This window comes from Mastomys coucha, unplaced genomic scaffold, assembly GCF_008632895.1.
Source record: "Mastomys coucha isolate ucsf_1 unplaced genomic scaffold, UCSF_Mcou_1 pScaffold22, whole genome shotgun sequence".
NCBI lineage: Eukaryota > Metazoa > Chordata > Mammalia > Rodentia > Muridae > Mastomys > Mastomys coucha.
This window is the reverse complement of record NW_022196905.1, coordinates 257,912,069-257,936,093: the sequence shown is the minus strand read 5'-3', so window position 1 is coordinate 257,936,093 and position 24,025 is coordinate 257,912,069. Positions and strand designations below refer to the sequence as shown.

General features: G+C 51.6%; 1 protein-coding gene across 1 annotated transcript; it reads left to right on the top strand.

Annotated features, from left to right (window-relative positions):
- Window positions 1–235: 235 nt before the first annotated feature.
- On the top strand, window positions 236–19,675 carry Slc38a8 (solute carrier family 38 member 8). Its single transcript, XM_031337296.1, has 11 exons — window positions 236–400; window positions 762–952; window positions 2,050–2,248; window positions 5,306–5,438; window positions 7,147–7,248; window positions 9,380–9,437; window positions 12,519–12,633; window positions 13,893–14,040; window positions 14,368–14,576; window positions 16,696–16,747; window positions 18,421–19,675. The coding sequence occupies exons 2-11, from the start codon at window positions 764–766 to the stop codon at window positions 18,512–18,514; spliced, it is 1,299 nt and encodes a 432-aa protein (XP_031193156.1). The 5' UTR covers window positions 236–400; window positions 762–763; the 3' UTR covers window positions 18,515–19,675.
- The last annotated feature ends 4,350 nt before the right edge of the window (window positions 19,676–24,025 follow it).

The window sequence follows — 24,025 nt, the reverse complement described above, 5'->3', positions numbered from 1 at the left end:
GAAACTGACCCCGGGGCCTGCAGTGGGTGGGGTCAGCTTCTGAGGGCCTAGATGGATTCCAGCTGAGCTCTGCCCAGCTCACAAATGAGCAGCTGACAAAGCCACACCCCAAGGAGGGGCTTTTGCTGATCACAGGAATGAAGACATCCTAATAAGGTCAGAAACCTCCAAAATTGCAAGCTCTTGGGACAGGTAATCTTAGTCTGTCTTCTCTGCTCCTCAGATTTGAATCCTTAACCCAACACATGCCCTTAGGACTCCCTAACGAACGTCCCTAGAGCCCGGACCCGTGGAGGTAGACACTCCCTCCGTCCGTCTGTCATTGCTGCAGCTGAAGCACTAAGAGGAAGCCTAAATTCGAATCTACTGGCCCAGCCTGTGGGGCACCTTATTGGGTTTGGTAAGGATTAGGGCTCCAGGCACTGTGGGAACTGAGTTTGGAAGCACAGCTGTGGGTGGGAGCTGGGGAAAAATTCTCCATCAAGAGAGGAAGCCAGGGCTTCAGATGGAAATGGGAAAGAGAAATAAGATCAGTTGCCTTGGGGTTAGAAGGAGGACAGGAGAGAGAAGAATGGAAAGTTACAGGGCCAGGTGTGAATGAGCATAGCGAGATTTGGAAGAGTAGAGGAAACGGAAGAGAGATGGAGGTTGGGGGAGTGAGGAGTACTATTGTTGCCCTGTCTCATGCTGACCTTAAGACCTTGAGTTTAAAGGATCAGAAAAGAAGGTTCGATGCTAGCCCTCCCTCTCTGCTGCCGCAGCCATGGAAGAGCAGACCAGAGGGAGCAGAGGCCTTCGGGAGAAACCCCTCCCTGCTGCCACCCATCCCTCTCTGTCCTCACTGGGCGCTGTATTCATCCTCCTGAAGTCCGCTCTGGGCGCCGGCCTGCTCAACTTCCCCTGGGCCTTCTACAAGGCAGGAGGCATGGTGCCCACCTTCCTGGTGGCACTGGTGAGTCACAGAGGTGTCCCGGGGCAGGTGGAAGATGACTCTGGTTCTTTCAGGTGGGATCTTTATCCTTGCTTCTGCAGGACTGGCTGTCTTGTGTGTGCTAGCATGGGATCTTATTCCCAAGCCTCAATACCTGGAGATGTGTCCCACTCTAAGTGGGTTATGTGCAAGAACTGTCTACCAATCTCCACGGGCTCTTAGGGTTAGGATGAGATCCATCACGCCCTGAAGGCTTACTAGGAAGAGCCACAGCTACAGGCATGCACGGTTGTACCTCCTGATACAGGACCCAGACAGTACTAGATGTGGACCTGTCCTGGGTTGGGTGGGGCTGTATGCCAAGGGGTTCATCTTGGGACAGGTGTCCTGGGGCAGCAGAGAGACCCTTCTATGTTTAGCCCATGAGGGAGGGTTGTACAGGACACTGAGCTCTCAACAGTGGGCCCCTAAAGCATCCTGGGGAATTAGCGATCCCTACAGGCAACTCACGTACGCTGCGGAGTGTGTCTGGGCAAGGCAGACAGGAGAGAGCACAGGGGCCTGTTGGTGGGATCTGGGTTGAATTGTGGGTTCGGGGCAGTAATCTAACTCAATGTATGTGTGAAAATTGTTCATTATAAATGATGGAGAGAGCCCTGGAAGACTCTAAATAAAGAGTCCCACCCCCACAAACCACCAACCCTGCTCTTCTCACAAACAACTCACCCTGAGGCTGCACCTGAGTGCACCAGACCCCAGCACCCATGAGAGGTAGGTGGGACTGTCATTATTGCATAGGCCAAACAGCAGGGTTTCACACCACGCAGGCTGACCTAGCTTCTGAGCCAGATGTTCTTGTTCTGCCCCCACATCCATAGCCTTGCCTCTCAAGAGAACAGGAGAACGTGTCAACTCCTTGGCTTTGTGATGTTTCTTCTGTCCCATGGGGCAGAGCTGTCAGGTTCCCAGTCTCAGAACAGCTGGTATCGCCCACCTCCCCTGAAGCTCTTGGGCAGAGCTCATGCATAGCTTTTTGCAGAAGCTTTGTGGAGGGTACTCTTAGGCCACTGGCCTGTGAGTCACGCCTCTGATGTGCAAGTCCATGGTCCACTTTGCAGGTATCTTTGGTCTTCCTGATCAGTGGCCTGGTCATCCTGGGCTATGCAGCATCTGTCAGTGGCCAGACCACCTACCAGGGTGTGGTCCGTGAGCTATGTGGCCCCGCCATGGGAAAGCTGTGTGAGGCCTGCTTCCTGACCAACCTGCTCATGATCTCTGTGGCCTTCCTCAGAGTGATCGGAGACCAGATGGAGAAGTGTGAGTTCCTTTCCTGGCATTGGGGTAATCCAGGGTGCAGGACCTGAAATGACTCTCAGGCTCCCAGTTGATGAGCAGGACCAGTGGGTAGTGCAAGGACCTCAGGGGGACAGTAGAGGCATGGCCTCACCTGAGGACCCTACATGGTTAGGGAGGGAGCAGTCATGAGGGCGTGAGAGAGTCAATGGCTACAGATGGTATGGCTCATGGAGACAGCCCATTTCACAGAAGGGGAAACTAAGCCAAGTGCCAAAAGAAGCTCTCTCCTGAGAGCTTCCCAGTAGCACCTTTGATTTGGGCATGGTGAAGACACATGATCCTGGCCTCTGGCCCTCTCCTGAGGCTTCTCCTCTAAGCATGGCTATAGCTGCACCTGGCCCGTTTACCTATCTCCTGTCTGTACCACGCCAGGCGTGGGCTTGGGAACTTGCTGTGCCTTCTCCCTGACTCACAGGATGTCTGCGCCATGTCGCTTCATTTCCATTTATTTGTTGTTCAGATCCTCCAGCTCCAGTCTTAATTATATCACTGCCAAGACTATCCCTCTCACACAATTAAGAGATTTTAGAGAGTCTTAAGGCTTAACTTGTGATCCAGCTCTGGTCAGGCTTGGTGAATGTTGCATGTCGTTCTGTTTTGAAACAGGGTTTCCCGTAGCCCAGGCTGGACTAGGACGGAGCTCACTACGTAGGATGACCTTAGCTCCTAACCCTCCCTGTTCCACCTCTTTTTAAAAAATAGTGTGTGTGTGCGTGTGGGTGTGTGTGGTGTGTGGCGGGGGAGGGGGAATGTGCATGTGAGCGTAAGTGTTCACAGAGACCAGAGGTGTCAGGTCCCCCCAGAGTTGAAGTTACAGGCAGATGTGAGCCACCCGATGTAGATGTTGGAAACCAAACTGGACCAAGTGAGGGCAGTGCACACCCCTTCCCCGAGTCGTCTCCCCAGCCCCATGCCTCTGCCCCGAGTGCTGTGACTACAGGCGTGTGCCACCATGGCTGGTTTGTGCAGTCCTGGGGATGGAATCCAGGATTCCTGTTCCATTCACTGAGCCACATCCCCAGCCCAGTTTTTTTTTTTTCTGAGTTTTTAAAAGCCCTGGTTAGTCTTCTGTTATCTAAGAGCCCGGTGTTGAACCGCCAGCTGTGACTTCCAGCCTTGCTACTGCACCCTTTAGTTCCAGACTCTGCTCCAAAGCTTTTGAAGCCCTGTGATTAGACACATCTTTTATTAATATGAAATATTCTGCTTTATCTCTGGCATGAAGCCTCCCTCTCTATTAATAGACTCACCCACTTCAAGATCGGCATCCATGGGCAGCCCTCCTATTCTTCTCTGAAGCCAGCTACAGCTTGGGGTTATAAACACACTCCCTGTAAACAGCATATGGCTGAGGCTTGTGAGTTTCTTTTTTTTTTTTTAATCATCTTGACAACCTCAGGCTTTTAATTGGAATCTATAGGCTTAATTGGAATATAGCTGTTGCTAGGGTTAGATGGTAGTCTACTGTAGTGTTGTTTGTGTCTTTCTCTCCTGCGCTTGCATGAAGAGGCCCCTGGCTGTGGGGTTTTAGAACCTCTGACACTGCCCAACACCCAAGAACGTGGAGGATGGACTCTGGGGACCTTTCAGTGAGTAAAAGGTCACACACTGGCCATGACGAGTAGAAGCCATCCCACGCCTCAGATCCAGGCTGTGTTGAGAAGTCAGAGTCTCCAGGATGGAGCACTGTGCCCAGAGTCCTGACTGAGAGATGAGCCACCCCGGATCTCGATGGACCGACAGGAGAGAGCGTGCATCACATCTCTTTCTGGTCCGCCACTGGGGATGTGTCTGTCCTTGACATCCCACACTCTTGGAAAGAAGATGCTAAAAGCAGTCTGAGTGCACAGGGACAGTCACTCTGTGAGTTAGGTACACAAATGATCCCATTGGCTGAGGACTTCATGAGCTGTCTAGTCAGTTCAGGTTTATAGAGGAGGAGGCGGAGGCGTACTGATGGGAGGGCGGAGTTTCCTGGCTGCAGGTAACTCGTCGGGAGGGGGTGGGAGTGGAGGGTTTGCACTCCACCCTATGTGGCATTCTAAAGCCCACCTAGAATCTCTATGTACCCTTCACAACTTGCCTCCTCTTGGTGGCACAGGAGTGAAAGATACTCTCTCTCTGCAGGGTGACCCGGCTCTGGGACACTTCCTCGCCTCACCAGCTGGGGGAGCTGTTCTCCCAAGCCAGTTATTTCGAAGTGAGGCTGTGAGCATCCCTCCCCCAGCCTTTTTGGTCACTCCAGCCTCAGGCTATCTGCCTCTCCCTTGCTTCCCTCCCACATCTGCCCTCCCTCTTAGTTCACGTTAGCCATTTTGCTGGTCCCCTGGTGCGTTCACTGAGAGGCTGCCCTTGAGTCAGGTATTCTCTGTCACAGCTTTGTCATGGCAGGTCTCAGTGTGGCTTTTAGGATTGGCAGCGTCCAGCTTAGAGCACTCCTGGCTGCGGTGAGCAAGGTTGAGCTAGTAAGAGGGCCCCTGAGGTGAGGCAGAAGACCAAGGGAAAGGCTCTAGGGTCTCCAGCAGGCAACGGGAGTGGGCCGCTGCTGTCCAGGGGCCCCTAAACCAGCTCTGTGATCGGCCAGGTGCCCTTATGAGTTCTAACCACCCTTGCTGGAAAGGAGGGGCCAGCCCAGCTCCCCCTAAGGTTTACCCTCCAAATTACAATGTGGGTGAGATTTACAGTTCTCAGCCACCTAGCTTTGGAGTGGGCAGTTACTGAGCAGCTAGGCAGAGCTGCAGAAAGAACCAAGGGACTCATGCTTCCCAGAGTGCTTTCGAGACAAACTGAAAGGGGCCTTGGTCAGTTCTCAGTGCCACAAAGGCAGGGAAGGAAGCTCTGTGTGTGGTTGTTGAGTGACTTCATGAAATATGGGGTTCCCTCCTTCAAGGGAGCCTGGGATGGGCCCCATCCCATTTCTGATCCCTTACTCCAGGCTGACTTAGCCACCAGCCCGTGTGTCTGTACTCTATGGTTACTGTGGAGTCCAAGCCTAGCTCCTATTCCTGTCTCTAACAGTGTGTGACTCCCTTCTGCCTGACGCCCCACGGCCCTGGTATGCAGCCCAGAGCTTCACTCTGCCCCTGATCTCTGTTCTGGTCATCTTTCCCCTGTCAGCACTTCGGGAAATCGCCCTCCAGAAGTATACCAGGTATGGGGGTCATTGGTGGCTTCTGAGCAGGGCAGCTGTGTGCCAGGGCTGCACTTTGGGGAGTAAACTGTCAAAGATAAAGGAGGACAGGTTTGCTTCCATTTGAGAAGAACACTGGAAGTTTTACAAGTTCTGTGAAAATATAAATAAGCCAAGAAATACTGATGACAGGTTCTTTAAAAAAAAAATAATTTTAGCAGGGGGCCTGGTAGTGCACACCTTTGATCCCAGCACTTGGGAGGCAGAGGCAGGTAGATCTCTGTAAGTTCAAAGCCCTCTGTGGTCTACAAAGCGAGTCCAGGACAGACAGGAGTATACAAAAAAAAAAAAAAAAAGTCTTGAAAAAGCAAATTTAAAAAAATAATAATGACTTGAGTGCTGGCCAGTGGTGGTGCACACCTTTAATCTTAGCACTCAGAAGGCAGAGGCAGAGGCAGGTAGACCTCTGAATTCAAGGCCAACCTGGTCTATAGAGCAAGTTCCAGGACAACCAGGGCTAAACAGAGAAATCCTGTCTCATAAAAACAAAATAATTAGAAACAATAATTTAATTTATTCTTCAATGATTTCCTACATGTGTGCGGTTATTCCCATGTCCTGCAGCATGTGGCATAAGAGACCTCATAGGAAGTCTCAGTGTGGCATTTAGGATTGGCAGAGCCCAGCTTGGCTGCCATGGGCAAAATTGAGCTAGCAGGAGGGCCCAAGAGGTGGGGCAGAAGTCTGGGGGAAAGGGGCCCCTAATACTGGCATTAAAGGTGCATTCCACCTCACTCAGCTTAAACCCCTTTATGTTTTAATTATCTTACAAGGTAGTCATCTTCTGTAAGGCTTTTTCACCGGTCCTTAGCTTTGGCTAGAGGCATTCCTCTAACCTTGTCTTTCCTCCCTCCTGTCTCGTCTCTCCATCCATGTTTTAACCTTTAACCTCAGGATCACCTCCCACATTTTAACATCCCCTGTGCTCACCCACTGCCTTCTCCATCAAGGCTTAAGGAACAGTAGAGCTTGCCTGCCTAGGTCTGGGTCGTCTCCCTTTCTATGTTTTCCAGACTCATCCATTTTCCTGCATGTCCTTACAGCTGAGTTAAATGCCATTGGAACAGCACACTTTGTCATTTGACTGAGGCAGGCTTCCCACACACCCACCCTCGGAGGCTATACAGTCAGATGGGCATGGATCTTACTTAGTTCATTTTTGACCTTGAAGCTCCCAAGAACAGTGCTGAAAAGCCAAGGCCTAATGACAGACAGACTTGCCTTTCCCTTGTGTGTAAATAACAATGGACTTTGGGACCCTGGGATACAGAAGCCACACAGCCCAGTCTCTCCATACCTGCAGCCCACAAGGCTCCTGTGGCCCTAGGGCCACACCAGGCTCTTCTTCCTCTCCCCTGGGGTCAAGCCTGAGGATGTCCTGACTTGTATGTCAAACTTTAGCAGCTGACTGGTGCTTGCTGGTGAGAGGAAAGATATCCCAGTTGCTCTCCCCAAGGACGCTAGGCCACCCGGATCCCATACCTTTGAACTCTGGACCAGAGCAGCACTGTCCAGCCACCTCCTGGTACTCCCTGTATGGAGAAGGAATGGTGGCTCGGGAGCAGAGCATCCTCCCTCTACGCTAGCCAGGGCAGAACTGGGATACCCGTGTGGGTATTGGCTGTGTGTCTCTGGTGCAGAGTCTCTGATTCTGCCCTGTGTGTGCCAGCATCCTAGGTACTCTGGCTGCCTGCTACCTTGCTCTGGTCATCACAGTGCAGTACTACCTGTGGCCCCAGGGTCTCATACGCCAGCCCGGTCCTTTGCTGAGGTGAGTCTAGGGAAACAGTTTTTCCCTGCTTTTCAGCCTGGAAAAAGATTCTGGAAATGGGATCCTCTGGGGCTTGCTGCAGAACCCTGACTCTTTCCCATGAAATCCCTCCTATCTCTGATGTATAATAAAGCCAAGAAAGTCTCTCCTTCAGGGGGAGGAAAAAAAAGGCAGCAAAGACCACAACAGCCTGGGGCTCCTGGGCACAGTCTATGTGGAAGCGGGCAGGTACCCAGGCTTAAGGAACCAGTGGGGCTGTTGAGCAGCCCTGACTCGGCCCTCACCAGGTAAGTAGGGCGTCATGCTAGGGACTCGGAGGTGCTCTGAAGACTGCTGCTTATGCCATAGGTGAACTGGGACACCCTTGATGTTCTGGGCACAGCAGGGATGGGACATGGCTTGTTCCTGAAAAGGATTGCCAGGCAGACTATGGGAATCAGGTGAAGAAATAGGGGCCAGGCAGGAAGTCCCAGCCCAGACCTGATGCCCCAAGCTTGGAGAGCATCCTCAGCAGGTAATATGATGTGGTCAGATGCTGGGTGTGTGGACATCTGCTTCTCTGGTCAGGGACAGCTCAGGGCATGTAACTGTATAGTCATCACTCTTGGGATTTTTTGGTTTTTTGGTTTTTTGGTTTTTTGAGACATGGTTTCTCTGTGTAGCCCTGGCTGTCCTGGAACTCACTCTGTAGACCAGGCTGGCTTCGAACTCAGAAATCCACCTGCCTCTGCCTCCCAAGTGCTGGGATTAAAGGCGTGAGCCACCACTGCCTTGAACCGGGGTCCATCCTGTATCAGGACCTACAGTGATGTTGGTTGTCCTGGCTAGGGGCTACGAGAAGCAGGGAGACAGGAGTCAGAGGATGCCTGTCCCAGATGATGAAGCCTGAGGGCCAGGGTGAGGTAGAGGCTGAGTCAGAAGGGGCTTAGGGACGTCTGCTAGATGCCCGGTGGCTGGTCAGCTCTGTGTGCTTGCAGTCTGGGGGAGCCAAGCCAGGGGAAGCAGAGTTGTGACGTATGGAGTATATCGTTGGAGATTATGGGTGCCGATGTCTCCGCTGCTCCGTGGAGCTGTGATGCTGAGGGGGGAGGAGTTGGAAGAACCTGGGTGGGGTGGAGTGGTAAGGTGAGTGGGTGTCCTGGGGCTCCCAAGACAAGTCTCTACAAACCAAGGAGCTCGACCAGTTGGGAGTGTTTCCCTCGTCTCGGGAGCACATGCATTCCCCTCACAATGCTGGGATCAGAGATCCAGTTCATAGGCTCAATCAGACCGTTGCATAAGTGGGTCCATTGCTTCTGGAGTCTCAGGGAAAGCCTCTTGCTTTTCTTGCCTTTGCCAGGTTCCCACAGACCTTGAGCTGTGGTCCTTCCTCCTCAGAAGGCAGCCATTGTGGTAGTTCTGCTGCTCCCTAGTCACGGCTCCCCGGTCACAGCTGGGCTGGGGCTCTGGCTGCACCCTGTGGTCTCATGTGGCACACTGGGGTCACCTCCATGACCCAAGGCACCGCTCATCCTAAAGTTTAGTCTTAACTGCAAAGTCCCTTTTGCCCCAGGGGATGTGTTTGCAGAGTCCTGTGTACAATCAGGACAGGGATATTGGGATATTTGAGGGGCTGTTAACTCTTCCACAGCCAAAAATGCTGCTGTTCATGCTGCTCTGTGCTGTGTATCCCTGTGGGTGTCAGAGACTGGCGTGAAGAGCTGTTTAGCAAACAGGGCCCACCAGACAGGAACTAGAGGAAGGAAGGCTTGTTCCCTGAGCTGATTGGGGATGAAGACCCACCAACCGTGCCTTTGGGGAGATGTGTTAGACAAGGGCTGTGTGTGCCCTAGAGTCCCACAATGTTGGGAATAGACAGCCTCTAGAGGGAAGTTGGGGGTCCTTTTTGTGGCTGCCTTGACAAAAAAAAAGGGAATGTCATGTCACCAAATGTCCACAAAGATGTATTTAGAAAGTGTAGCACTGAACCAGCTTCCTTCTGGCCCTGGAGCATGCTCACAGACTCAGCCATTTAAAACACACCCTGCAGCCACACTGTGTCATATTTCCCTCATTTCATTTATAACAGATACTCTGAAGTTGAAGGTTGTTTCTAGCTCTTTAATGAACATCTGTCCCTATCTATTCACAGCCCATCTCCCTGGACCTCTGTGTTCAGCGTCTTCCCTACCATCTGCTTTGGATTCCAGGTATGTTCGGAAGGTGACATTTTCAGGCTTCTGAGCTCTCTGGAGAGCGCCGTTCACGTACATACCCTTTGTGGGGGGGCGTTGTGTGGGGGTTAGGGGAAGAAGTTTAAATGCTTGCTCTGGTCTCAGTGTTCAGCCTTGCCTATGGGCTATCTTCCAGCGACTGGGCCATCTGGGCCATCTAGAGGGGATGTGGGCTGTCCTTGGGTTTCTCCCACACACACCAGTATCAGCAGTATCATGTTGGTTGGGTATGGAGCCCAGAGAAGGGGCGGGATCTGGGACATGCCTCTCAGAAGAGTGATCATAGAACCAACACCAGACTTGGGGACAGAGCCACCCTATGCAGAATAAAGAAAAGAAAGAGCCTACCTTCTGAGGCTTGACTGCTTAGAGGGTCTGGGAAGAAGACAGGAGGCCAAGTGACAGGACAGGGGACCCGACGGGCAGAATTGCTAGTAGATATTACTGGAGCAAAGCCACCATTCTGTGTAGAACCATGTGGCTCCCCTCCCCCACTCTTGTGGATTGTCACCTGATTTGGGCAATGGGAGCAGAGATGTCAAGCAGGGCTTGGGGGGGAAGGGAAGGGAAGGGGGACTTGGAAGCCTTGTGAGTACATACAGTGAATGGCCACACTGAAGAATGAATGACCACACTGGGACCAGCTGTCAGGAGGCAAATCGACTTTACTCAGAGTGATTCAAGGCTTATAAATTTCTGGGGGACTGAGTGTAGGAACATCCAGGATGGGAAAAGGTTATTGGCTGGGGGCTTAGGGTATCGGAATGCCTCATTAGCATGAGGAAGCATGTCAGGAGTCTCTTGTGCTGGCTGAACAGGTTTTATCAGGAGAAAGGAAATTGGTTCTGTAATCTAATTGAGGCTCCGTGATATTCCCCAGATAGAGCCATATGTGAGGGCTTAGTGTTCCCCAGACTAGCTCAGAGAAGGAAAAGCCCCTCTAACGAAGGGAGTCTCCCATATTGCACTCAGGCCAGAGGCTATTGGTCATGGTGGACTTCCCCCTTAATTAGCAGAGTTTTCCCACAGAACCTAGCAGAAGGTGAGGGAGGGATGGCACAGGTCGGTAGCCTCAAGGCCATTGTGCCTCCTGCCCTTACCCTCCCGTTCTGGTCGCCAGCTTGCGGTTGCTTTCAGAACCGTTTTTTTGATAAGCCCCTGCAGCATGGCCATTTCTCAGCCTGTAACAGACTCACTGCCACTTCTTAGGCTCAGTGACTGACACACGAGAAGGAGAAGCTCTCACGCCTGATATTTTGAAAGCTGCATGGGGCTGATTCTTCTCTGGGTTTTGCCTGGATGTGGTCAACACGGAGTGGTGGGTGGCCAGAGGAAGCCCCCTTCCGAATGCCCACAGACCTCACCTTGACCTCAGCTCGCTCCTTGTGTTTTCCTAGCAACTAAGCTGTGGTTTCCAGGGTTTCCAGGGCGGCTGTGCTTTGGGAGCAGGGACAGTATGCGGGGGTGGGGGTGGGGGTGCCTCAGGCCAGGGGTGGATGAAAGATCCAGGAATCTGAGGAGATGCAGGAAGATGAAGGCAGCTTGGGCTGTGATGAAATAAAGGCAATAAGGCTTATGGCTGTCAGGACTTCTGACAGGATTCAAACACACCCTTTCTCTGAACACTTAGAAATAGGGCACCCTGCATCCCAGCCTGAACTGAATCAGCGAAGGGCCTGGAAAACAGAGAACTGGAGACTGAGTCTCCAGTCATCCTGGCCATCTGGCACCCCCTGGTTTTGTTTTAAAGAGACTTACTGAGAGTTGGTTCACCTCATGCAACTGCCCTTCTAAAGTGTGGCTGTGGAACTTGACTAGTGCCTCCTCCTCCTCTTCGTCCTCCTCTTTCTCTTCCTCTTTCTCCTTTTCCTCCTCTTCCTTCTCTTTCTTTTCTTTCTCTTCCTCCTCCTCTTCCTCTTTTCTTCCCCTCCTTCTTCTTCTTCCTCCTCTTCCTCCTCTTCCTCCTCCTCTTCTTTTTCCTCTTCCTCTTCCTCCTCCTCTTCCTCCTCCTCTTCTTTCTCTTCCTCCTCCTCTTCCTCTTCTTTTCCCCTTTTTCTTCTTTCTCCTTTTCCTCCTCTTTCTCCTCCTCCCAGCATGGCTCCTCTGTCTAAGGATCCTCCTGCCCTGGTGGTCTGTGGCCTTCCCTGTGTTTAGAGGTCAAAGGACAACTTGTGGGTTCTGGGAATCAACTCAGGGCAACAGACTTGGCGATAGGCTCCTTCCCGTGCTGAGCCGCCTTGCTGACCCAGAACTTGTTTTGGTTTGAAGAGTAAATCACAAGTGTTAGGTGTTCCCACACAATCACCCTAGAGGGCTTTCACCACCTTCTCCAACATAACACCCACTCCTCCCACTGCCACTCCTCCCACTGCTGCCCTGGCCTCTGTTATTACATATGCAGGGTCCCAGCAGCTTGATGGTGCCTTGGAGGCATCTGATGGATCTTGGTCTATTTTTTTTTTTTTTTTTGGTTTTTCGTGACAGGGTTTCTCTGTATAGCCCTGGCTGTCCTGGAACTCACTCACTCTGTAAACCAGGCTGGCCTCAAACTCAGAAATCCACCTGTCTCTGCCTCCCAAGTGCTGGGATTAAAGGTGTGTGCCACCACTGCCTGGCCCTATTTTGGGTTTTTAACATACATGGAAATCCAGCAGCCTAGGCAGAAATTGCTGCTTGATGCCCTCCAACAAACAGGACAGGCCCTCATTTCAGGAACAATCCTCTCTCCAAGTGCCAATAACACCAATGCTAGGATCCCCCAACCCTGCTGTCAATATTTGTCTTGTGAGCTGAACTTCAGGCCTCTCTCTTGCTTGACATCTTTCCTTCAAGCCTTGTGTTGTTTTGTGAAATTCTTCTGCACTGAAATGGTGTGTGTGTGTGTGTGGGTGGGGGGGAAATGTCAAGGTCAGTCGTTTTGAGAGCTGTCTAATACTCCACTCATTCGGCGTTCAGACATTTGTCTCTGCTGTTAGCACTCAGGCACTTCCCAGACTTGGGGTGGAGCACCTCCCTGGTCCTCCTTGGAGGGTCTAAGCTGCAGACTCTGTCTTCCAGTGTCACGAGGCTGCTGTCTCCATCTACTGCAGCATGCAGAACCAGAGCCTCCCCCACTGGACCCTGGTTTCTGTGTTGTCCTTGCTGGCTTGCTGCCTAGTCTACACACTGACAGGTAGGGCCTGGGGGCGGGGGCGTGCCCCAGAGGAGAGGGGGCGTGCCCTAGAGGGGAGGGGGCGTTCCCCAGAGGGGAGGGGGCGTGCCCCAGAGGGGAGGGAGTGGTCATGGAAGTAAAGGGCTTAGAGAGCCCATTCCATCCTGGGCATGATGCCTTGGGCTGTCAACACCTTTGCTCATTCAATCCTTGGTATCCTGTAGGAAAAGGTTACAGATGGGGAAACTGGGGATCAGGGAGCTTCTGTGGCTGTTCCAAGGTCTCCACAGTTAGATATGCAAAGATGAGACCCACGCCATGCTGAGTGTCCCAAAGCCCCTGTCCTCGCGTGGGACACCTCCCCTGCTGTTCTGTAATATAGTTGTATTGGGGAAGTGGCTTACAGAACGCTTACACAGATGTACAGACTCTGAGTGCTCACAAACTTTGTGAGGTCGGCAGAGGTCCTCAGAGGTGGTAAAAGTGTGGCCCCCAGAGTGACCATGAGAGGCCCCAGGTCAACAGCGTGTGCAAATTCAGACTCGAGTCTCAGCACAGCCGATTTTTAGTGGCTACTGTCTGATGCCCTTCCCTGCTTTCATCTATGGGGGCCCCTGACCTGGAAGGCTCTGGGCTGCATGAAGCTACTATGCAGTATTAGAGTCCTGTGGCCACCCAAGGGACTTGACAGGGACCTTTTCCTCAGCCAGCGAGAGGATCTGTCATTCGGCCACCCCAGGCTCTACAGGCTGTGACTGCATTATCTCTTCCAGATGTCCCTAGTGTTAGAGTCACGGGATTTCCTAGATAGATGCCCAAGAGACACCTACATGCTTAGGCCAGAGGTAACATCCCAGGACAGGGCAAGGGACCTGGGTGACAAGTAGTATGGTGCTGTGGGAAGGAGCTAGTTCTCTGCTCCTGCCAGCTGTGTGATTGTGGAGAATCGGGGATAGTCTAGGCCTTAGTGTTCCCATCTGGAAGGTGAAGGGGCTATCAGCCGCTTCCATGGCTGCTGTTGCCTGGAGCTGGGCAATGGGGGAACTACACTCTATTTCCCAGAGCCCGAGGTGCTTGTAGTCAGTGATCCTCACCTTAGCCCTGGCCCCAGCCATCAGCAACCAACTAGTCTGTAGGAGTGTTTAGGATGCAGAGTAAGGAATCCTTCTAGAACTTTCCAGCCATACCAAAGGATATCCTTAAGGTATTGCAGGGGGGAAAGTGTGTGTGGTGGGGAATCTTCTCATTGCAGATGCCTGTCCTGTCTTTCCCACCTGCAGGGGTTTATGGCTTCCTGACTTTCGGGCCCGAAGTTTCTGCCGATATCTTAATGTCCTACCCAGGCAATGACACAGCCATCATCGTAGCACGTGTTCTCTTTGCGGTCTCCATTGTGACTGTCTACCCCATTGTGCTGTTCCTGGGGAGGTGAGTCTGTCCATCCCGGCGCACCACGGGTTGTGTTCTCTGTGTGTGGGGTATGTGAGGGTGCACGGTAGGGCTGAGGTCACCTCCGATGGACAGAGGGAGGGACATAGGCACGGTGAGTTTAGGTGTTGCCCAGCAAGTAAGCATCGGAACTGGGCTAGGAACCTTGGCTTCTCAATCCCCACCCTACTGACCCTGAGGCTGAGGGGTACCCTGGGGAACACATGGCTGAGTGTGGAGCAGAACCCGTGGTATGTAGTACTCGTGGAAGGCAAGAGATGGGCAGCCACAGGCGCTGGCTGAGCACTGGTATCCATGTATCTACAGGTCTGTGATGCAGGACTTTTGGAAAAAGAGCTACTGGGCCACAAGGGGGCCCCCAGTGCTGGCTGACCCCTCGGGGCCTTGGGTTCGGCTGCCACTGACCTTCCTGTGGGTGGCGGTGACTCTCGCCTTGGCTCTGTTCTTACCGGACCTCAGCGAGATCATTAGCATCATCGGTGGCATCAGCTCCTTCTTCATCTTCATCTTCCCAGGTGAGTGGAGGCTGCCTCCGGCCTCCAGTCTCTGTCTCTGGCCTCCAGCAAAAGGCCTTGGTCTATAGCAGCGGTTCTCAGCCTGTGTGTCGCGGTCTGTTTGGCAACCAAAAATATTTACATTACAATGCATGACAGAAAGATTACAATTATAAGGTATCAACAAAAATAATCTTATGGTCAGGGTCACCACAACATGAAGAAATAGCTTAAAGGGTCATAGCATCAGGAAGGTTGAGGACCACTGCTCTTCAGGATCTGGAGATAGGACTCTTCTGGGATGAGGGCCTAGGTTACTGAGCCAGGTATGGGCCAGGCTTTCCAGACCTCTCCTGGCTAAGTGGATCTGCAGTCCTAGATGGATGTACTGTGTCGTCCCATTCCACAAATGGGGAGACAGAGGCCCAGGCACCAGGGCACACTCAGCCTGTGGCAGAGTAGACAGCAGGTTGTCTCTGGGACAGTAATAACACCACGATATTACAATAACAGAGGATATGGCTCCTCTGTCCACAAGTAGAAGCCAGGTGGAAGACTGTCACTGTTCACTCTGGTTTTGGGTCCAGTTTGATGATTTCATGGTGCCTGCCTCTTTCAACTCCCTGGTCTGAGGCTACCTCTTTTGACTGGCTCTGGCCCCAGGGTAGCCTTTTCAAAGCTCCAGCTGTTGCCTGTGCCCACGTGAACTGCCTAGGGAGGGTCAGTGTAGGGGCAGCTCATGGGGCAGGCAGAACTGGCAGGCTTTGAAGCTGAACAGAACTAATGCAGTGCTGGAGATGGGGCCTAGGACTCATGCCAGGCCAGGCTCTATGGCTAATGCACAGTCCCAGATATACTATGTTTATGTGTGTGTATGTGTGATTGTGTATGCATAAATGTGTGATTATGTATGTGTGATTGTGTATGTATGTATGTGTGATTGTATATATGTATGTGTGTGCATTTGTATGCATGTATGTGTGTATATGTATGTATGATTGTGTATATGTGTATATATGTGTATATGTGTATATATATATGTATAGACATATGCATGTATATGTGTGTGTATGTATGTGTGTATTCATATATATGTGTGCATGTGTGATTGTGTATGTGTGATTGTATATGTACGTATGTGTGTATGTGTGTATGTGTGTATATATGTGTGATTGTGTATGTGTATATGTGTTTGTATGTGTATATGTATATATATATATACACATATGCATGTATATGTGTGTGTATGTATGTATGTGTGTATGTATGTATGTATGTATATGCATATGTGTGTATGTGTGTATGAATGGGAAGGGCTAGAGGCAGCAAACAATCTGAGGTATTGTTTCTCAGGCACTCAGACAGGGTCTCTCATTGGCGTGGAACTCATCATGGAGACCAGACTGCCAGCAATCTGCCTGTGCCTGTGGAGGCCCCAGATTGACGTCGGCTGTCTTCCTCAATTGCTTTCTACCCTACACACTGGCTGAACCTGAAGCTCTCAGCCACTCGGCTAGCCCTCTGTGCCAGCCCTGTGCCTGGCTTGCAGGCAGGGCCACCTCAGCACCAGGGTTTGAATTCTAGGAGGCTGAACTATAGTCCTCATGCTTGTGGGGCAAATGCGTTTCCCACTGAGCTATCTCCGCAGCCTCTAAACAGATTAAAAGAAGGAAGAAAAGGAGGAGGAAGAGGAGGGAGTAGAAGAGGAGGTGGGGAGGGAGAGGAAGTTGAGCAGTAGTAGCCCTTGCCTGTCATTCCAACAGATAGGCTGAGATGGGGATGGAGAATCCCAGGCCAGTCTGGGCTATGTAGCACCACCCTATCTGAAAGAAGGGAAAGAGGGACCAGGGGCAGCTACAGCTCCACAGAAGCATCCCAGGCATGGGTAGCAACCAAGTTCCTGCCCCTGGAAGGCAGAGGCCTGAGAAGCGATGCTGCTCAGCCAAATCCTTTTAGAGGGTTTAGCTGGAGCCCTCACTGGCCTCACTAGCTCCAAGCTGGCCCCCTAGCCACCGGGCCACACCACCTTTCCAGATGTACCAGTCTCTCATTGGGGTCCTGAAGGCTGTGGGACATTGGTAGCACTCTGCATTCCCAGCTCAGTAAGGGAGAGCCAAGGTGACCTGTGTCTCCTTTGCAGGTTTGTGTCTCATCTGTGCCGTGGACACGGAGCCCATAGGACCAAGAGTCAAGTGAGTGTGCGCAAGACGAGGGTGGCACCTTGGGTGGACAGAGGGGCTGGGAGTTCGAATGATATGTGCTCCAGGGCCTGCGAAACTATAGGCGGTGGGTATGGCCTGCCTGAGAACAGCACAGATCTCCAACCAGCCTTCACCTTAGTGGTACAAATGTACCGGGGTGTGTGTGTGTCTCTGTCTCTGGAGTTGGGACTGAGATCAGCCAATGGCAGGGCTGTGTTGTAGCCCTCAAACCCCTCCCACTCAACCCCTAGGAAGATACTTGTTCATGGACCCAGACCACAGTACCCTGCTGCACTTGATCATACTTGCAGACCCTAAGACCCTGCTGGATAAGGCCCTGGTCCCATATAATAAGCATACAATGTGCAGTACCACTCAGCCCATTTCAGATGCCCCTAGCTTGCATAGCTTGCATAGCCGTGGATGTGGGTACCTGCTACAGGCCTGTGTTCAGATCCCGTCCTTCAGTCCTGGTAAGCCCAAAGGTCTGTTTTTCCAGGGGAGCAGGTATGGACCCCTCTTATCCTGACAGGAATTGCTCTCGACTTCTCTATGCTAACTGACTTGTCCCTACTGGCTGGTTCTTGGAGCAGGCTATGGAATCTTGTCATGGCCAAGTTCACCACAGATCATTCCTGGGCTTTCAAGATGGTTTTCCGAAACTGCCCTCTGTCCTTCCCATCTATGGGCAAGTGGCTTTGTGTCCTGTGAGCTGCTGAGAGTGCTAATGCTGTTCAGTCAGAGATGTCACCTTTTCTGGCGACAGTTCCTCCTGGCCCCAGTTAATGCTACAGTGATCTCTCTGGAGGCCCTGCCATTTGCTGGTCCATTGATCACCAATTAAGAAAATGTCCTACAGGCTTGCCTCAGGATCGTATGCAGTCAGTTTCTCAATTGAGGTCTCTTTCTAAGTGGCCGTTGGTCCTAGTGGCCCCAGACTTCTATGCCCTAGCTGACTGCTTTTCCTGATTGTGTGTAGCTCAGGGCTTTGGGTGTCTCTCTCACTTACGGGCTGTTCCAGCGCGTCCTATAGGGAAGAGGGCTTGAAGTTGTTCCTTCCGAGCTCCATTTCTTTTCTTTGATAAAGTATCTAGGAAAGAATAGGCGTTGCAGCGAGGGACATTATTTTCGTCCCCCCACCCCCGCTGTCCCTCTCACAAAAAGAGAAAGGCGATGTCCCACTTAGAGTAACTGTCACCATGATGAATCGTGACCAAAAGCAACTTGGAGAGGAAAGTTACATTTACAGATCATAGTCTATCACTGAAACAAGTCAGGACAGGAACTCAAGGCAGGAACTTGGAGGCAGGTGCTGATGCAGAGGCCAGGGAGGGGTGCTACTTACTGGCTTGCTCAGCCTGCTTGCTTATAGAACCCAGGGCGACTAGGCTAGGGATAGAACCACCCAAAGTGGACCAGACCAGAACCTCTCCCATCAACCAGCAATTAAGAAAATGCCCAACATGTTTGCTTGTAGCCTGATCTTATGGAGGCATTTTCTCAATTGAGGTGCCCTCCTCCTCTCAGATGCTTTTAGCTTGTGTCAAGTTGACATAAAGCTCTCCAGCCCAGGGAATTCTGTCTATCTCAATGACACATCTGACCTGCTGGCACTACCTGGCAGCGTAGTGTCAGCCACACAAACCAGGGGTGTTGCTTTGTAGGTGCTGCCTGGAGGCCTGGGGCATCTTCTCTGTGCTGGTGGGCACTTTCATCTTTGGGCAGAGCACAGCTGTGGCCATGGTGGAGCTGCTCTGATGGGGGCTGACACAATCACTCCTGCATCTGGCCTGAAGACCCCTGTAGATTCTTGCCACCCAAAGGTACTGCCCTGTCTCTTGAGCATTGGTCCTCCTACGGCTCACGGGACTCTGGTGAAGAGGGATGACTGAGACAAGTTACTGCCACGTGGTGACTCAGGACAATAGAAGCCCATGCTACCTAAAGCTGGAGTGTGAGCTAGCTGCTTCAGAAGGCTCTGGAATGCTCTTCCCACTGTCCTTTTCTAGTAGTTGCAGGAGCTCCTTAGTGTCCCTGGCTTGTAGATTTATTACTGTAGTCACAGGGTCGACACCTGCCAGCTACCTAGTCTAGACCCATCTCAAGTTAGTGAGCACTTGTCTGCACGGGCTATGTGTAAAGACATGTGTCTTAGTTACTGTTCTGTTGCTGTGAAGAGACACATGATCAAGGCAACTCATAGAAGAGTTCATTGGGGGCTTACAGGTTCAGAGGGTTAGAGGCCATGAGCATCATGGCAGGGAATGTGGCAGCAGGCAGGCATGGTGCTGTAGCAGGAGCTGAGCGTTTACATCCTCATCTGCAAGCACAAAGCAAAGAGCACACACTGGGAATGGTGTGGACTTTTGAAATCTCAAAGCCCACTCCCAGTGACAAACCTTCTCCAACAAGACTATGCCTCCTAATCCTTCTTCAACAGTTGAGACCAACCATTCAAACATATGAGCCTGTGGGAGCCATTTTCATTCAAACCACCATATCCACTCCCTGGCCGCCGTAGGCTCGTAGCTATGTCGTAATGCAAAATGCATTCGGTCCAGCTTCAAAAGCCCCCATCGTTGGGGTCTGACTTAAGGATATGTGAGGATATAATGCATCTGAGAGACAAGCACCAGAACATCTAATGTTGCTATTTCTCAGGAAGTAAATTTGAAGTGCCCACAAATGCGGGAGGGGACACAGGAACCCTTGTGACCTTCCTCAGTTTCTAGAAAATAGTCATACCTCAGTCATACCTCAAAAATATTCTCATACCCCAGACATTTTTCTGAATAATATTGTCATGCTTTGTATGAACCTGAACGTGCTGGGCTGTGAAGCTCGTGTCTCTGCAACTGCCCACTCCTAACTCTGTAGCTCAAAGGAGCTACAATAATAAAATGAGCCTTGTTGTGCAAATCGCTCTGGGCTGCTTCGAATCCCCCTGGTTTCCTTACGTCTGTTTGTCCAGACAACCTCTCCTGCCCATATTCTTTCAGTTTAAAGTTCACAGTTTCTACTGAGACCCAAGACAGTCTCTTCAACGTACAGTGGCACGGAATGCACACTCCAAACAGAAGGAAAAGGGAACAAAGGAAGACACTGCACCACAGCCAGATGGAGACCCATGGGGCAAACTCCAAATCCTGTAACTCCCTGTCTGGTATCAAAAAAGGCTTTAGGTGGCTCTATTCTTCCACCTTTGCCAACTGCCACAGAGTTCTCTCCCTCCAGCTGGTTCCATCCCTGCGTACAGCTCTTCCTGGTGATATCCATGCCCGTCCCCCCACCCCCCCGGCACCGCCAGCATCGTGGGGTCTCCAACACAATCCAGGCTTCACCTTCACAGCTTCGTGCAACAGCCTCTCGGGGCTTCCAGGCAGCAACTCCCGTGCCTGCCACACACCTGGCCTCAGCATCCTTTCCCCAGAAGATGACTCCACAACCCGTTTATTTGCTCCTGTAATCCTTCATGATTCTAAAGCCAGAACCACATAGATGCTGCTGCCAAGTTCTGCTGCCTGCTTGGGATGGTGGAGCCTGGTTCCCCTCTGTGAATCACATTTGCATAAGCTTTAATTTGTTGTTGCTCTGTAGGGGCAGAAGACCCCTCAGACCTTTTGCTTTCATGAACTTCGGGATTATCTGGGTGCAGCCCCACGCTAAGGGTACAACATCTCTCCTTTTCTCTTTCAGCACAAATCTGAGCTCTTAACGTGGGATTTCCTGGTGTTCTTTTCTCCTCAGACTTTGCATTTCTTTTTGTCCAGTCTGCTCATTTTCATTGTAGACCTGCCTATGAGTGATCACTAACAACTATGCGACAAACTCAATACTGGGTTGTCTTGAAATCTTCATCCAGAACTTCAATTTAACCTCTAGCATTAAGCCAGACAGTGGTGGTGCACGCCTTTAGTCCCAGCACTTGGGAGGCAGAGGCAGGTGGATTTCTGAGTTCAAGGCCATCCTGGTCTGCTCCAGGACCAGGACAGCCAGGGCTGCACAGAGAAACCCTATCTCAAAAAACCAACAAAACAAAACAAAACCCCTCTAGCATAGTCTTACCTTGTTTGTTGGGGAGCCACGTGTGCCAGGGAAAGGTAAGGTGGGGAACCTGGCTGCACCTTGGGCCCACGTGCTTCCTAGTATAACTGGAATAGGATCCTCTTCTCTAGTTTGGTGAATCTCTGTGCCAGACTCTTCCTGTCTGTGCCACGTACTGCACTGTGTCTGGGACCCCGTGAACTGGTCTGTGGTTTGATATTTTCCCCCACCTGTTCACAGGCATGGAGTTTCAAGGTTGAGAGGTGGTTCATACACTTTAAGACTCATCCTTTGAAGGCATGCTGACCGTGGTTTGGCATAGCGAGAATTTAGCCACAGTCACAGCCCAATTCCAGTAAGCATGTTCGCTCATCTCCAAAAGACTCCCAAGTCCTTCAGCACTCACTCTAGTTCGTGCCTGTGCTAGGGGGGTGGGGCTCCCAGGCTCCCATGAAACTCTCTTGTCCTGTGTCTTGCTGGTTTAGCTGTCCCATGAGCAGACACTACAGCAGATGTATGTGCAGGTTATATGTGGCCGCCCTGGTGTCCTATCACAACTCCCCAACAGTGAGTCCACTGGAGCAAGGGAAGTCAAAGCCATCCATCCTGCAAGGCCCTTTATGAGAGCAGACAGCTTTGGGCTTGAATTCCCTTTCCTCTTTCTCTCTGCTCTTCTGCACTGTGGAGTGGCCAGAGGGGTGGGCCTCCTGTCCGCCTCCGTCCACTGACCAGCCCCGCGTGACCTGCTGGACTCTCATCCAGAGGCTCAGGGTCGTCCTAGAAGGGTTAGTTTCCAGAACGAGCCCTGCAGAGTATCTGTGGACTTTTTAGCTTTTCAGGGCAGGCAGTGGCCAGACTGCCTGTGTCATCATTCTTGTGAAGGTTTGCAGCCCTGGCCAGGAGGCTTGGGCCCCTGTGAGACCATTGGCTGCTGTACTAGGTAATGTCAGACCAGGTGTAGTAAGTGCCTGAGTGAAGGATGCTGGGGAGGCTCTGCCTCTGGGAAGGTGAATGATGGAATCTCTGTGTGTGTGTGTGTGTGTGTGTGTGTGTGTGTATGTTTGTGAGAGAGAAAGGGGGGAGGACTTTTGTGTGAATCGTAAAGGTATAAAAGTTATTCTAATCAGCTGGAGCAATGTCATGCTGAGGATGATAAATAGGAGGAGCCACTGAGCTTTCTGGCAGCTAAGGGGAAATAAAGGCAGCTAAAGGACCCCCCTGCCCTCAAGGGGTGTAAGACCATGGAAAAATACAAATTGACCCCAGGGGCTGCCATGCACCTGGGTCATGAGAAACTGACCCCAGGAACCCTGGGATCACTCCTCAAGGCTCAGTACCCAGAGGAAATGGCCGACCACAAAGAGCGGATGTTGCCAAAGATAGCTGAACAATCGATCAATGTATAGGAGATATTTGTATAGCTTTATTCTGGAATTTCCCTGGAATCCCTGCACCCGCCCCTGCACCTGCTTGCGGTTTCTGAGCTTAAATACTCTCTGTAACAGTCACTCGGGGTTCGGCTCCTTCCCTAAGGCAGCTGAACCCCGGCTCGCCAGACTGATTAAAATCCTCTTGCTGTTGCAACGAATTTCGAACTCTTAGTGGTCTTTGGGTGAGGGTCCTGAGAGAAAGACTCTTTGACTCTTTGAAGAAACGGGCACACTCTGTTTCTTCAGCACAGGGCAGAAGTCACTAGCTCTCGGTCAAAGGTGACAACTGTGCTTAAGTGTATAGGACCCTCTTCCCATGTCACCACTGTGCCTGTGAAGATGTGATGTTCCCACCTGAGAGTCACAAGCTATGGGGTGCTGTGTGCCAGGGGCACCTCTTTGTAGGCCAGGGCAGCCTTGGCTGCTGCCCTGCAACCTCAGGAGTAGCCAAGAAACAGGATCACAGGATGCAAACAGGATTGCCTTGAGCATCTCCTGCAGAGGGCTATGGTGTGCGTCAGCCTAGCAGGGAGGCAGCTGGTGGAGCGAGCCTAAAGGCTCTGAGGAACCACTTGTGACCCAGCTGTCACTCCAAGGCCTCCCTCCTCTCTGGAGCATCATGTCCTCCTGGGGCTCCCTCTACCCTGGGAGCGTTCTCTTCACCAGCCTAGCCACAACCTGTCAAGCTGCCTGTGGGTTGTGCAATCTGGTGTCTGTCACTAGTGCAGTGTTTGCCAGGTTCATCTGGGTTGGGGCAGGTGTCCGCACTCTTTACTATGACTGAATGTAGCTGTCCCTCTGCATCCATGGGACCCTGATTCCGGGGTCCACGGATCTGTGTGTGGATGGGGAGTCTCTCACACAAAAGGTCCTGTATAAAATATGGCCTGGGCACTGTTGTTTTAAAGCAAAATCCCAAACATCTGATTTTACCAATGAAGACTCAGGAGCCAGATGGTGGTGTGAAAGCCTGCTAGCCCAGAGAGGCAGAGAAAGCACCCAGCTGACCTTCTTACTCCACTGATGTTCCATAAAGAAAAAGCTGCTCCTCCTCTTCTCCTTCCTCCTCTATGTCTTCCTCCTCTCCTTCCTCTTCCTCTTTCCTCCTCCTCCTCTCCTTCCTCCTCCTCTTCCTCTCCTTCCTCTTTCTCTTTCCTCCTCCTCTCCTTCCTCCTCCTCTCTTCCCTCTTCCTCTTTCTTCCTCCTCTCCTCCCTCTTCTTCTTTCTTCCTCCTCTTCCTCCTCTCCTTCCTCTTCTTCTTTCCTCCTCCTCTTCCTCTCCTTCCTCTTCCTCTTTCCTTCTCTTTCCTCCTCCTCCTCCTCCTCCTCCTCCTCTCCTTCCTCCTTCTCTTCCTCCTTCTATCTTTCCTCCTCCTCCTCCTCTCCTTCCTCCTTCTCTTCTTCTCTCCTTCCTCCTTCTCTTCTTCTCTCCTTCCTCCTCTTCTTCCTCCTCTCCTTTCTCTTCCTCTTCCTTCTCCTCTTCCTCCTTTTCCTCTTCTTCCTCCTCTTTCTTCTTCCTTCTTCATCTTCTTTATCTTCTCTACACTGTCCTAAACACCCTTCAACTCACAGGCCCTCCTTTCTCTCTCCTGGTTTTTTCTATGTTCACTCCCTGTCAACTGCTTGCTCCGCCTCTCAACCTATGGTTGACTTTATTTAACTCTTGTTTACAGAAAGCTCTTGGGTAAAAGGTGTATGCTAGGGTGTGTGCTAGGGCCACAACAAGAAACAGGTCTTTCCAGTGCACAGTCTCTGGGTTCACAATGTGATCAAATATCTTGCAACAGTGCATGTCC

Coding starts and splice junctions, on each gene's coding strand:
- Slc38a8 (XM_031337296.1), top strand. CDS start 764: ATGGAAGAGCAGACCAGAGGGAGCAGAGGCCTTCGGGAGAAACCCCTC. Junction 14,041..14,367: donor ATTGTGCTGTTCCTGGGGAG/GTGAGTCTGTCC, acceptor ATGTATCTACAG/GTCTGTGATGCAGGACTTTT. Junction 14,577..16,695: donor CTTCATCTTCATCTTCCCAG/GTGAGTGGAGGC, acceptor TCTCCTTTGCAG/GTTTGTGTCTCATCTGTGCC.